At 47.3% G+C, this 14,542-nt stretch overlaps 1 protein-coding gene across 7 annotated transcripts in view; it reads right to left on the bottom strand.

The window, feature by feature from the left end:
- The window catches only part of DOCK10 (dedicator of cytokinesis 10), a 691,954-nt gene that overhangs the window by 220,712 nt on the left and 456,700 nt on the right, over positions 1-14,542 (bottom strand). For all 7 annotated transcript variants that reach the window (XM_063916012.1, XM_063916009.1, XM_063916010.1 and 4 more), the window contains exon 17: positions 9,156-9,343. In XM_063916012.1, the coding sequence (XP_063772082.1) occupies positions 9,156-9,343 (188 nt within the window). The remainder of the gene's footprint in view (positions 1-9,155; positions 9,344-14,542) is intronic.

Consider the following 14,542-nt stretch of genomic DNA (forward strand, 5'->3'; position numbering starts at 1 on the left):
CGACACAAACACCGGGCCCATCTAGGAGTGTCACTGCAGTGTCACGCAGGATTTTCCTTCCAAAAAACCCTCCCCAAACAGCACATGACGCAAAGAAAAAAAGAGGCGCAATGAGGTAGCTGTGTGAGTAAGATAAGCGACCCTAGTGGCCGACACAAACACCGGGCCCATCTAGGAGTGGCACTGCAGTGTCACGCAGGATGTCCCTTCCAAAAAACCCTCCCCAAACAGCACATGACGCAAAGAAAAAAAGAGGCGCAATGAGGTAGCTGTGTGAGTAAGATAAGCGACCCTAGTGGCCGACACAAACACCGGGCCCATCTAGGAGTGGCACTGCAGTGTCACGCAGGATGTCCCTTCCAAAAAACCCTCCCCAAACAGCACATGACGCAAAGAAAAAAAGAGGCGCAATGAGGTAGCTGTGTGAGTAAGATAAGCGACCCTAGTGGCCGACACAAACACCGGGCCCATCTAGGAGTGGCACTGCAGTGTCACGCAGGATGTCCCTTCCAAAAAACCCTCCCCAAACAGCACATGACGCAAAGAAAAAAAGAGGCGCAATGAGGTAGCTGTGTGAGTAAGATAAGCGACCCTAGTGGCCGACACAAACACCGGGCCCATCTAGGAGTGGCACTGCAGTGTCACGCAGGATGTCCCTTCCAAAAAACCCTCCCCAAACAGCACATGACGCAAAGAAAAAAAGAGGCGCAATGAGGTAGCTGTGTGAGTAAGATAAGCGACCCTAGTGGCCGACACAAACACCGGGCCCATCTAGGAGTGTCACTGCAGTGTCACGCAGGATGTCCCTTCCAAAAAACCCTCCCCAAACAGCACATGACGCAAAGAAAAAAAGAGGCGCAATGAGGTAGCTGTGTGAGTAAGATAAGCGACCCTAGTGGCCGACACAAACACCGGGCCCATCTAGGAGTGGCACTGCAGTGTCACGCAGGATGTCCCTTCCAAAAAACCCTCCCCAAACAGCACATGACGCAAAGAAAAAAAGAGGCGCAATGAGGTAGCTGTGTGAGTAAGATAAGCGACCCTAGTGGCCGACACAAACACCGGGCCCATCTAGGAGTGTCACTGCAGTGTCACGCAGGATGTCCCTTCCAAAAAACCCTCCCCAAACAGCACATGACGCAAAGAAAAAAAGAGGCGCAATGAGGTAGCTGTGTGAGTAAGATAAGCGACCCTAGTGGCCGACACAAACACCGGGCCCATCTAGGAGTGTCACTGCAGTGTCACGCAGGATGTCCCTTCCAAAAAACCCTCCCCAAACAGCACATGACGCAAAGAAAAAAAGAGGCGCAATGAGGTAGCTGTGTGAGTAAGATAAGCGACCCTAGTGGCCGACACAAACACCGGGCCCATCTAGGAGTGTCACTGCAGTGTCACGCAGGATGTCCCTTCCAAAAAACCCTCCCCAAACAGCACATGACGCAAAGAAAAAAAGAGGCGCAATGAGGTAGCTGTGTGAGTAAGATAAGCGACCCTAGTGGCCGACACAAACACCGGGCCCATCTAGGAGTGGCACTGCAGTGTCACGCAGGATGTCCCTTCCAAAAAACCCTCCCCAAACAGCACATGACGCAAAGAAAAAAAGAGGCGCAATGAGGTAGCTGTGTGAGTAAGATAAGCGACCCTAGTGGCCGACACAAACACCGGGCCCATCTAGGAGTGTCACTGCAGTGTCACGCAGGATGTCCCTTCCAAAAAACCCTCCCCAAACAGCACATGACGCAAAGAAAAATTAAAGAAAAAAGAGGTGCAAGATGGAATTGTCCTTGGGCCCTCCCACCCACCCTTATGTTGTATAAACAGGACATGCACACTTTAACCAACCCATCATTTCAGTGACAGGGTCTGCCACACGACTGTGACTGATATGACGGGTTGGTTTGGACCCCCACCAAAAAAGAAGCAATTAATCTCTCCTTGCACAAACTGGCTCTACAGAGGCAAGATGTCCACCTCATCATCATCCTCCGATATATCACCGTGTACATCCCCCTCCTCACAGATTATCAATTCGTCCCCACTGGAATCCACCATCTCAGCTCCCTGTGTACTTTGTGGAGGCAATTGCTGCTGGTCAATGTCTCCGCGGAGGAATTGATTATAATTCATTTTAATGAACATCATCTTCTCCACATTTTCTGGATGTAACCTCGTACGCCGATTGCTGACAAGGTGAGCGGCGGCACTAAACACTCTTTCGGAGTACACACTTGTGGGAGGGCAACTTAGGTAGAATAAAGCCAGTTTGTGCAAGGGCCTCCAAATTGCCTCTTTTTCCTGCCAGTATAAGTACGGACTGTGTGACGTGCCTACTTGGATGCGGTCACTCATATAATCCTCCACCATTCTTTCAATGTTGAGAGAATCATATGCAGTGACAGTAGACGACATGTCCGTAATCGTTGTCAGGTCCTTCAGTCCGGACCAGATGTCAGCATCAGCAGTCGCTCCAGACTGCCCTGCATCACCGCCAGCGGGTGGGCTCGGAATTCTGAGCCTTTTCCTCGCACCCCCAGTTGCGGGAGAATGTGAAGGAGGAGATGTTGACAGGTCGCGTTCCGCTTGACTTGACAATTTTCTCACCAGCAGGTCTTTCAACCCCAGCAGACTTGTGTCTGCCGGAAAGAGAGATCCAAGGTAGGCTTTAAATCTAGGATCGAGCACGGTGGCCAAAATGTAGTGCTCTGATTTCAACAGATTGACCACCCGTGAATCCTTGTTAAGCGAATTAAGGGCTCCATCCACAAGTCCCACATGCCTAGCGGAATCGCTCCGTGTTAGCTCCTCCTTCAATGTCTCCAGCTTCTTCTGCAAAAGCCTGATGAGGGGAATGACCTGACTCAGGCTGGCAGTGTCTGAACTGACTTCACGTGTGGCAAGTTCAAAGGGCATCAGAACCTTGCACAACGTTGAAATCATTCTCCACTGCGCTTGAGACAGGTGCATTCCACCTCCTATATCGTGCTCAATTGTATAGGCTTGAATGGCCTTTTGCTGCTCCTCCAACCTCTGAAGCATATAGAGGGTTGAATTCCACCTCGTTACCACTTCTTGCTTCAGATGATGGCAGGGCAGGTTCAGTAGTTTTTGGTGGTGCTCCAGTCTTCTGTACGTGGTGCCTGTACGCCGAAAGTGTCCCGCAATTCTTCTGGCCACCGACAGCATCTCTTGCACGCCCCTGTCGTTTTTTTAAAAATTCTGCACCACCAAATTCAAGGTATGTGCAAAACATGGGACGTGCTGGAATTTGCCCATATTTAATGCACACACAATATTGCTGGCGTTGTCCGATGCCACAAATCCACAGGAGAGTCCAATTGGGGTAAGCCATTCCGCGATGATCTTCCTCAGTTGCCGTAAGAGGTTTTCAGCTGTGTGCGTATTCTGGAAACCGGTGATACAAAGCGTAGCCTGCCTAGGAAAGAGTTGGCGTTTGCGAGATGCTGCTACTGGTGCCGCCGCTGCTGTTCTTGCGGCGGGAGTCCATACATCTACCCAGTGGGCTGTCACAGTCATATAGTCCTGACCCTGCCCTGCTCCACTTGTCCACATGTCCGTGGTTAAGTGGACATTGGGTACAACTGCATTTTTTAGGACACTGGTGAGTCTTTTTCTGACGTCCGTGTACATTCTCGGTATCGCCTGCCTAGAGAAGTGGAACCTAGATGGTATTTGGTAACGGGGGCACACTGCCTCAATAAATTGTCTAGTTCCCTGTGAACTAACGGCGGATACCGGACGCACGTCTAACACCAACATAGTTGTCAAGGCCTCAGTTATCCGCTTTGCAGCAGGATGACTGCTGTGATATTTCATCTTCCTCGCAAAGGACTGTTGAACAGTCAATTGCTTACTGGAAGTAGTACAAGTGGGCTTACGACTTCCCCTCTGGGATGACCATCGACTCCCAGCAGCAACAACAGCAGCGCCAGCAGCAGTAGGCGTTACACGCAAGGATGCATCGGAGGAATCCCAGGCAGGAGAGGACTCGTCAGAATTGCCAGTGACATGGCCTGCAGGACTATTGGCATTCCTGGGGAAGGAGGAAATTGACACTGAGGGAGTTGGTGGGGTGGTTTGCGTGAGCTTGGTTACAAGAGGAAGGGATTTACTGGTCAGTGGACTGCTTCCGCTGTCGCCCAAAGTTTTTGAACTTGTCACTGACTTATTATGAATGCGCTGCAGGTGACGTATAAGGGAGGATGTTCCGAGGTGGTTAACGTCCTTACCCCTACTTATTACAGCTTGACAAAGGCAACACACGGCTTGACACCTGTTGTCCGCATTTCTGTTGAAATACTTCCACACCGAAGAGCTGATTTTTTTGGTATTTTCACCAGGCATGTCAGTGGCCATATTCCTCCCACGGACAACAGGTGTCTCCCCGGGTGCCTGACTTAAACAAACCACCTCACCATCAGAATCCTCCTGGTCAATTTCCTCCCCAGCGCCAGCAACACCCATATCCTCCTCATCCTGGTGTACTTCAACACTGACATCTTCAATCTGACTATCAGGAACTGGACTGCGGGTGCTCCTTCCCGCACTTGCAGGGGGCGTGCAAATGGTGGAAGGCGCATGCTCTTCACGTCCAGTGTTGGGAAGGTCAGGCATCGCAACCGACACAATTGGACTCTCCTTGTGGATTTGAGATTTCGAAGAACGCACAGTTCTTTGCGGTGCTTTTGCCAGCTTGAGTCTTTTCAGTTTTCTAGCGAGAGGCTGAGTGCTTCCATCCTCATGTGAAGCTGAACCACTAGCCATGAACATAGGCCAGGGCCTCAGCCGTTCCTTGCCACTCCGTGTGGTAAATGGCATATTGGCAAGTTTACGCTTCTCCTCCGACAATTTTATTTTAGGTTTTGGAGTCCTTTTTTTACTGATATTTGGTGTTTTGGATTTGACATGCTCTGTACTATGACATTGGGCATCGGCCTTGGCAGACGACGTTGCTGGCATTTCATCGTCTCGGCCATGACTAGTGGCAGCAGCTTCAGCACGAGGTGGAAGTGGATCTTGATCTTTCCCTAATTTTGGAACCTCAACATTTTTGTTCTCCATATTTTAATAGGCACAACTAAAAGGCACCTCAGGTAAACAATGGAGATGGATGGATACTAGTATACAATTATGGATGGACTGCCGAGTGCCGACACAGAGGTAGCTACAGCCGTGGACTACCGTACTGTACTGTGTCTGCTGCTAATATAGACTGGATGATAATGAGATGTAGTATGTATAAAGAAGAAAGAAAAAAAAAACACGGGTAGGACTAGGTGGTATACAATTATGGATGGACTGCCGAGTGCCGACACAGAGGTAGCTACAGCCGTGGACTACCGTACTGTACTGTGTCTGCTGCTAATATAGACTGGTTGATAATGAGATGTAGTATGTATAAAGAAGAAAGAAAAAAAAAAACCACGGGTAGGTGGTATACAATTATGGATGGACTGCCGAGTGCCGACACAGAGGTAGCTACAGCCGTGGACTACCGTACTGTACTGTGTCTGCTGCTAATATAGACTGGATGATAATGAGATGTAGTATGTATAAAGAAGAAAGAAAAAAAAACCACGGGTAGGTGGTATACAATTATGGATGGACTGCCGAGTGCCGACACAGAGGTAGCTACAGCCGTGGACTACCGTACTGTACTGTGTCTGCTGCTAATATAGACTGGATGATAATGAGATGTAGTATGTACAAAGAAAGAAAAAAAAAACACGGGTAGGACTAGGTGGTATACAATTATGGATGGACTGCCGAGTGCCGACACAGAGGTAGCTACAGCCGTGGACTACCGTACTGTACTGTGTCTGCTGCTAATATAGACTGGTTGATAATGAGATGTAGTATGTATAAAGAAGAAAGAAAAAAAAAACACGGGTAGGTGGTATACAATTATGGATGGACTGCCGAGTGCCGACACAGAGGTAGCTACAGCCGTGGACTACCGTACTGTACTGTGTCTGCTGCTAATATAGACTGGATGATAATGAGATGTAGTATGTATAAAGAAGAAAGAAAAAAAAAACCACGGGTAGGTGGTATACAATTATGGATGGACTGCCGAGTGCCGACACAGAGGTAGCTAAAGCCGTGGACTACCGTACTGTACTGTGTCTGCTGCTAATATACACTGGATGATAATGAGATGTAGTATGTATAAAGAAGAAAGAAAAAAAAAACCACGGGTAGGTGGTATACAATTATGGATGGACTGCCGAGTGCCGACACAGAGGTAGCTACAGCCGTGAACTACCGTACTGTGTCTGCTGCTAGTATAGACTGGATGATAAATAATGATCTAAAAAATATATATATATCACTACTGCAGCCGGACAGGTATATATTATATAATGACGGACCTGCTGGACACTGTCTGTCAGCAGAATGAGTTTTTTTATTTTTATAGAATAAAAAAACACCACACAAGTCACACGACGAGTGTACTTTTTCAGGCAGACATTCAATCACAATATACTATACTGGTGGTCAGTGTGGTCAGGTCACTGGTCACAGTGGTCAGTGGTCAGTCACACTGGCAGTGGCACTCTGGCAGCAAAAGTGTGCACTGTTTAATATGTACTCCTGGCTCCTGCTATAACCTATAACTGCTCCCCAGTCTCCCCCACAATTAAGCTGTGTGAGCACAGTCAGATATTATACATAGATGATGCAGCACACTGGGCTGAGCACAGATATGGTATGTGAGTGTGACTGAGTCACTGTGTATCGTTTTTTTCAGGCAGAGAACAAGAACAGAACGGATTATTAAATAATAATAAATTATAAAACTGCACTGGTGGTCAGGTCACTGGTCATCAGTCACTAGTATAACTCCTCCTAAGCTCCAGTAAGTAAATGAAGTGTCTCACTCTCACTCTCCTATCTATTTTAATTTCTAAACGGAGAGGACGCCAGCCACGTCCTCTCCCTATCAATCTCAATGCACGTGTGAAAATGGCCGCGACGCGCGGCTCCTTATATAGAATCCGAGTCTCGCGATAGAATCCGAGCCTCGCGAGAATCCGACAGCGTGATGATGACGTTCGGGCACGCTCGGGTTAACCGAGCAAGGCGGGAAGATCCGAGTCGCTCGGACCCGTGTAAAAAAACATGAAGTTCGGGCGGGTTCGGATTCAGAGAAACCGAACCCGCTCATCTCTAGTGCAGAGAGAGTTAGATTTGGGTGGGGTATGTTGAAACTGAAATTGCAGTGTAAAAATAAAGCAGCCAGTATTTACCCTGCACAGAAACAATATAGCCCACCCAAATCTAACTCTAACTGTTATATCTGCCACACCAGATGGGGCAACATGGTTGCTCAGTTTCTTGCTTTTTTGGTTTGCTAACAATCCCGAATAACCCTCTATGGGAGGCATTCAGTTTGCCAGCTGTCGAGATCCCGGCTGTCAGGATACTGGTGCTGGAATCGCAATGCCGGCGGTCGGAAATCCCGAACGCCGCCCAGAATCCCCACTCGGGGTGATCCACACCACCAAACGAGGGGGAATATAACCTGGTTGGCCATCAGGCCCAAAGCGGGGCAAGCAAAGCAAACCCCCGAGGGGATACGCTGCGCTCGCCAGTGGTATTCCAGCTGTCAGGATCCTGGCAACGGTCTCCTGCCTGCCGAGATCCCCGACAGCTGGCATATCATACTGAATCCCCCTCTATATGCTATATGCACATAATACAAGTTTACCCATTTGGGATATGCAGATGTGTCCTCACTTACTGATTGTCTGAACGCCGGACAGCATGGGATGACAAAGATGAGGAGTAGCGTACCATGGCCCTCATTCCGAGTTGATCGGTCGCAAGGCGAATTTAGCAGAGTTACACACGCTAAGCCGCCGCCTACTGGGAGTGAATCTTAGCTTCTTAAAATTGCGACCGATGTATTCGCAATATTGCGATTACTAACTACTTAGCAGTTTCAGAGTAGCTCCAGACTTACTCTGCCTGTGCGATCATTTCAGTGCTTGTCGTTCCTGGTTGACGTCACAAACACACCCAGCGTTCGCCCAGGCACTCCCACCGTTTCCCCGGCCACTCCTGCGTTTTTTCCGGAAACGGTAGCGTTTTCAGCCACACGCCCCTGAAACGCCGTGTTTCCGCCCAGTAACACCCATTTCCTGTCAATCACATTACGATCGCCGGAGCGAAGAAAAAGCCGTGAGTAAAATTACTTTCTTCATAGTAAAGTTACTTGGCGCAGTCGCAGTGCGAACATTGCGCATGCGTACTAAGCGGATTTTCACTGCGATGCGATGAAAAATACCGAGCGAACAACTCGGAATGAGGGCCCATATTTTTTCTTTACATTTTGTGCCTTCGTGGCATCGCATATGCAGTGAAAATGTGCTTACATTATACCAGAGAGGCTAGGTTGAAACTTTAATGGCACAGGAATTGATTTTACACACATACAAAGTCACAAATGAAGCATAAAAGCCCCAACCACTGCATCACAGTACTTCCTATAGAGATTCTGTCACATACAGATATACAAATGTCACACACCAAATTGATCAGCGCAAGCTAGCAATATAGTTTTGTTGCTTTCAATTGTTTTATTAATACAAATAAGAGGCAAATTTTGAGTGAAATAGACTCTCTGCGAGGCCAAGTTGCACAGGAACTGGCGAGCAGATATGGGCTATTTGGCACCAATGAAGCAAAAGTAAGAAAGAATGCATCTGTAGGCAGTGCACCCTATCATGATATTATCAAAAAAATTGCCTATATAATAATTCCAGAAGGTCTGTTCCATCTCCTCCATGCAGGCGCTGTGGAAGCCAAGGCGCACACCCCAACGGCTCCCACTGCAAATGAGACCGCAGAGACCTAGGAGAGGAAGTGGGTAAGAGGGTTGGCAGCACTGTTGTCATTCTTATTGAACTAATATGTAGTTGAGTGTAGGAACTAACTGAATACATGTGTAAGATGTTAGCATGGGTTGGTCAGCTTAACGTTTAATGTAAAATATGGTACTAACATTCCTTATTTAATACAGAGGTCATTTTATGGTATCTCTATGGTCATTGAACATATTGGTGAAATGTGTGCAGAGTGCCCATACATTGAAAGAGCTACTTTCAGCTGTTCACTTTTCACTCACTTCTTACCTTGCTAAAGTATCTCTGGCTGTCATACTTGAGGTGTTTTGGATAAATGTATATTTGGTTCTTGTAAGTTCTGTGAGGCTCAGAGTATTTGGTTGATGTTTGTACAAACTCTTCAATTTCCACAGTGGGTGGATGTTTCTCTATTTCACCAAATGGCTTAATTGGTATTAGAGATGAGGTAAGACAGTCTGGAAAATGAAAAACAATAGAGATCATTTGCAAGGCTCAATGCATCTAAGGTACAATACAAAACAAGCTCTGTTTTATTTATTCCGGCACCTGCGTATGTCCAAGTGGAGCGCAGTTATGAATGAAGTGCTCTGGTCTACAGCTAAAGGGGAAAATTACAGATTCTCAACTGTTTCTCAAACACTGGGGGACACATGTAATAGGGGACGATTAGGCAGACATAACAAATTCTCTGTCATTTTGCCATGACGTTGCCAAACTATCTGCACTGTGACACATTGCAGCCATTATTTTCTGCCCTAAAGAGTCTGTTAATAAATATGTTATAGCAGACAGACCCTTACATAAAGAGCAAACAGAGTTTCATATATGGTTATCATAATAAGGAACAATTAGAAAATTTACTGTATCGGCAAAATCAAGTGTTTTTATTAGGACAGCTGTTTAATAACATTTCCTAAAATCCAGAGGGACTAAATTTCCATTGACCTTTAACCATCTCATTACTGTGAATTGTATTTAAGGACTCTTGCCCTGTCCCATGAATCTGCAGAGGGGTTTCTGAGCTGAACAGAAAAAAAAACCCATATGTAGCTTAATGGGTAACATTTGAAATACGAATTTTATTTTTCCAATTCTGCTAAGTAATGTAAAGTAAAGGAAGTTTGGGGCATGGCCACGGCAGCAAGAGAGTAGGAAGAAGTTTCCTGGCGCTCCCCGGTCCAAGATCCTAATTGCCCATCCGGACCCATATCCAGCGGCTCTTTTCTGCCCACACTGTACCCTTACCCGCTTGAGAAGCCGGTGACACCCTGTTGACCCATTCTGAGCCCCTGCAAAGCGCGACAGCTGACTTTCAGTGCCACGGCCTGTGCCTCCTGAATGTGTCCCCGGGGCGCGGATGAACATCTGGACGCACGTCCCTGGCGGTCGGCTCCTGACTCCCGTAGCGGTGTCTGGTCCCCCAGCTGCTGGTGACCTTAAGCGGCTTACACCCTGCCCTATGGGCGTTGCTTACTGCTGTTGTGGGGCTGTCATGGATGTCTGGCGGGCATCTTGGGAGCCCTCTCTGCACACTGTGATAACTAATCCTACATGTGGCTACTGCCTCAGCGGAGTTGCTGTGTTACTGGACACTTGTGGTGAATTGCCATCTCTAATTTCAGTGAGTACACAGTGCTCTGCCATTTGCTCTATCCTCTTATTATACATTGTACTCTCAAGTGTGTGGAGCTATTATTAACTGCCCCTGCTCCTGCAATACGCCTTCAGCTTTGTTTCATATTGGGAGTACCCACACCTGTGCCTGATATCCCTGTGTCAGTTTGGTTAATTGCATTTATACACAATGGTCGTGATCGTGCAGCGGCTGCCAAGCTGGAAAAGTTTACCAGACAACCTGCTATCCAGGACTCTAGTACCTCAACAACCTGCTCAACCCAACCCCCCTCTGGGGCGGACTATGGCGCTTCGGCATCCTCCTCGACCCCCTCTATCCAGCAGGTGCTGGAGGCTATTGCGGGTAGCGAAAAACTTCTGTCTGACAAAATTGAGAAAGTACAGTGTGATTTCTCACTGCTGCGACATGATGTGCAGCGTATCAGAGAACGAGTTGGGGAAGTTGAGACCCGTGTTTCTACCCATGAAGAATCCTGTGGCCCCCTACAGCAAAATGTCTCCACACTTTCACATCAAGTCTCCTCAATCCAAGCTAAGTTCCTTGATATGGAGGGACGCCTGCGCAGAAACAACGTCAGGTTCGTTGGCCTTCCTGAAAAGGGCTCCAATCCTGAGGAGTTTATGGAGTCCTGGCTTAAGGAATTGTTTGGAGCTGCCTCTTTTACCCCACAGTTTGCGGTGGAGCGCGCCCACAGGGTACCTTCTAGGCCACTACCCCCTGGCACTCCTCCGTGCATATTTATTTTACGGTTTTTGCATTACAGAGATCGTTATTCTGTCCTTCGTATTGGGCGTACTAAGGGCCATCTCACTAGGAATGGTGTCAGGGTTTCTGCCTTCCCAAACTTTGCTGCGGACATTCAAAAGGACCGAGCCCAGTCCCTACGCTGTTAAACGTCGCCTTCGTTACCTTAACCTCTCATACTCTATGCTGTTTTCCTCTAAGCTTTGTGTGGTGGCGGGGGGTGAAACAAGTTCTTCAATTCTCCTCGAGAGGCGGCTGCATGGCTGACTCGCTATGCGCCGTGTGCCTGACAGCTAGGTCCGGACTAGCATCCTGTATCTGTTTTTCTATATTTGTTTATAATGTATGCTGGATATGCAAGTATATGTCCGGGGAGCCACCCTGTTTTGGTTCTCAGGTTATCGCCTCATCCATAGATATACATTAGGTCTACTGTGTATTGGGGGTTTAGTTTTGGTAATCCAGGTACAGTAATTGGCCCCCCTCCTGCTACCCCCAAAATTTCCTTGCCCTTGTGCTGGACTGGCTAATTTAAGTACCTAGGCGTACAGATCAGTAATTATCCCCTTAAACCTTGACCCATTAATGCAGAAAATTAGACGCAAATCTAAATCATGGTGTAAACTCCTGTTGGCTGTTACCGGCAGGGTCAACTTTGTTAAAATGTTATTGTTGCCCAAAATTCTGTATATACTCTTACAGTCTCCTGTCTATATATTTCCTTGATTTTTTTAGGAAATTGATTGGTATTCTCTCTTCATTGACTTGGGCCAATGGGCGACCCCGACTGCAGTTAGATATTCTCACCAGACCTAGGGCGGAAGGTGGACTGGTGCTTCTCAACTTCCAATTATATTATTATGCCACTCAATTTACACACCTCAGGCTCTGGCTACAGGACACTTATGTGCAGTCCTTACATGTAGCATTTATTCAAAGCTACTTCCCTGGTTTTTCACCTGTGCAGGTTTAGCTAAGCTGTAATTTATCCCTGTTCTCTCCTACCATAATTTTTCAGGCTGCAAAAATTTGGCAGGTGTTGAGGGTGCTCACTAAGTTTGATGGTTTTGATCCGGATACTCCCCTCTGGTACTCTCGCTGGCTCCCTGAAGTGAAGTCTCTTGCTGGGCGTTGTGTATGGGCCCCCAACTCTATAGTAATAGTACACTGAAACCCTTCCAGCAATTGAAGGACGAGTTTAGTTTGCCTAACTTGTATTTCTACCGTTTCCTCCAACTTCATCACGCACTGCGGGCACAGTTCGGGGACTCTCCTCTTGCAATTCTCCCGTTTCCTATTAAGACTTTTGTATTTAATCTGCGCCACAATAAGACGATTTCACTCTCCTACCTACATCTCCTTGCCTTGCATCAAACTGACCCACTCTCTCGCTTACGTGCGAAGTGGGAGGTTGACCTGGGCCTGATGAATGAGGAGGAATGGGAACTAGCTATGGAATACCCACGTACTTAGATTTCAGCAGATTCAGTTTTTTATATTTCATATGACCTATATGACACCGGTTATACTTGGGTTCGTAAGTGGGCGCTGTGACACCTGCCCTAAATGCGCAATTGCCCAGGGTACTTTCTGGCATCTTGTATGGACATGCCCTATTATACAGTCCTTTTGATCTCGGGTCAGGTCGGTTATGGAAAATACAGGGATACCCCTGAGAATATTAACCCCTAAATTATGTGTTCTTGGGATAGTGGGCTCTGATTCCCTGTCCAGGTCTGTGCCTTGGCCAAGGTGTGTATTGCACGACTTTGGATGGCTCCTAAGGGACCAACTTTTTCCTCCTTCAAGGCACTGGTGAATGACTCTCTCTCTAAAGAACGTTTTGTTTACATGTAAAAATAGGATTTTAATACCTACCGGTAAATCCTTTTCTCTTAGTCCGTAGAGGATGCTGGGGACACTTCAAGAACCATGGGTTATAGACGGGATCCGCAGGAGACATGGGCACTTTAGGACTTTAAATGGGTGTGAACTGGCTCCTCCCTCTATGCCCCTCCTCCAGACTCCAGTTATAGGAACTGTGGCCAGGGAGACGGACATTTCGAGGAAAGGATTTTTTGTTAAATTAAGGTGGGATACATACCAGCTCACACCACAAACACGCCATACAACATGACATTTAACAGAAATCCAGTCAACAGCATGAACAATGTCAGCAACAGGCTGACTACAACAGAAACACAACCTGTGTGTAACATAACCAAAACTTAGCAAGTAAGAACTGCAGATAGAGTCCGCACTGGGACGGGCGCCCAGCATCCTCTACGGACTAAGAGAAAAGGATTTACCGGTAGGTATTAAAATCCTATTTTCTCATATGTCCTAGAGGATGCTGGGGACACTTCAAGAACCATGGGGTTTATACCAAAGCTCTAGAATGGGCGGGAGAGTGCGGATGACTCTGCAGCACCGATTGACCAAACATGAGGTCCTCCTCAGCCAGGGTATCAAACTTGTAAAATTTCGCAAAAGTGTTTGAACCCGACCACGTAGCTGCTCGGCAGAGTTGTAATGCCGAGACCCCTCGGGCAGCCACCCAGGGTGAGCCCACTTTTCTGGTAGAATGGGCCTTCACTGATTTCGGTAACGGCAATCCAGTCGTAGAATGAGCATGCTGAATCGTATTGCAGATCCAGCACGCAATAGTCTGCTTTGAAGCGGGAGTTCCGTTCTTGTTGGCAGCATACAGGATAAACAGAGCTTCCGTTTTCCTAAATGGAGCCGTTCTGGTGATATAAATCTTTAAAGCCCTGACCACATCGAGAGATTTTGATTCAGTAAAAACATCAGTAGCCACTGGCATCACAATAGGCTGGTTCATGTGGAATGATGAAACCACCTTCGGCAGAAATTGTTGACGTGTCCTCAACTCTGCTCTATCTTCATGGAAGATTAAATACGGACTCTTGTGAGACAAAGCCGCCAACTCAGACACCCGCCTTGCGGATGCTAAGGCCAATAACATGACCACTTTCCAAGTGAGAAATTTCAACTCTATCCTCTGTAAAGGTTCAAACCAATGAGATTGAAGGAACTGCAACACCCCATTTAGATCCCATGGTGCCACTGGGGGCACAAAAGGAGGTTGGATGTGCAAAACGCCCTTCACGAAAGTCTGAACTTCTGGAAGGGAGGCCAATTCTTTCTGAAAGAAAATCGATAAGGCTGAAATTTCTACTTTTATGGAGCCTAACTTCAGGCCCGCATCCACACCTGCTTGCAGAAAATGGAGAAAACGCCCCAGCTGAAATCC

The sequence above is a fragment of the Pseudophryne corroboree genome, chromosome 4 (assembly GCF_028390025.1).
Source record: "Pseudophryne corroboree isolate aPseCor3 chromosome 4, aPseCor3.hap2, whole genome shotgun sequence".
Classification (NCBI taxonomy): Eukaryota; Metazoa; Chordata; class Amphibia; order Anura; family Myobatrachidae; genus Pseudophryne; species Pseudophryne corroboree.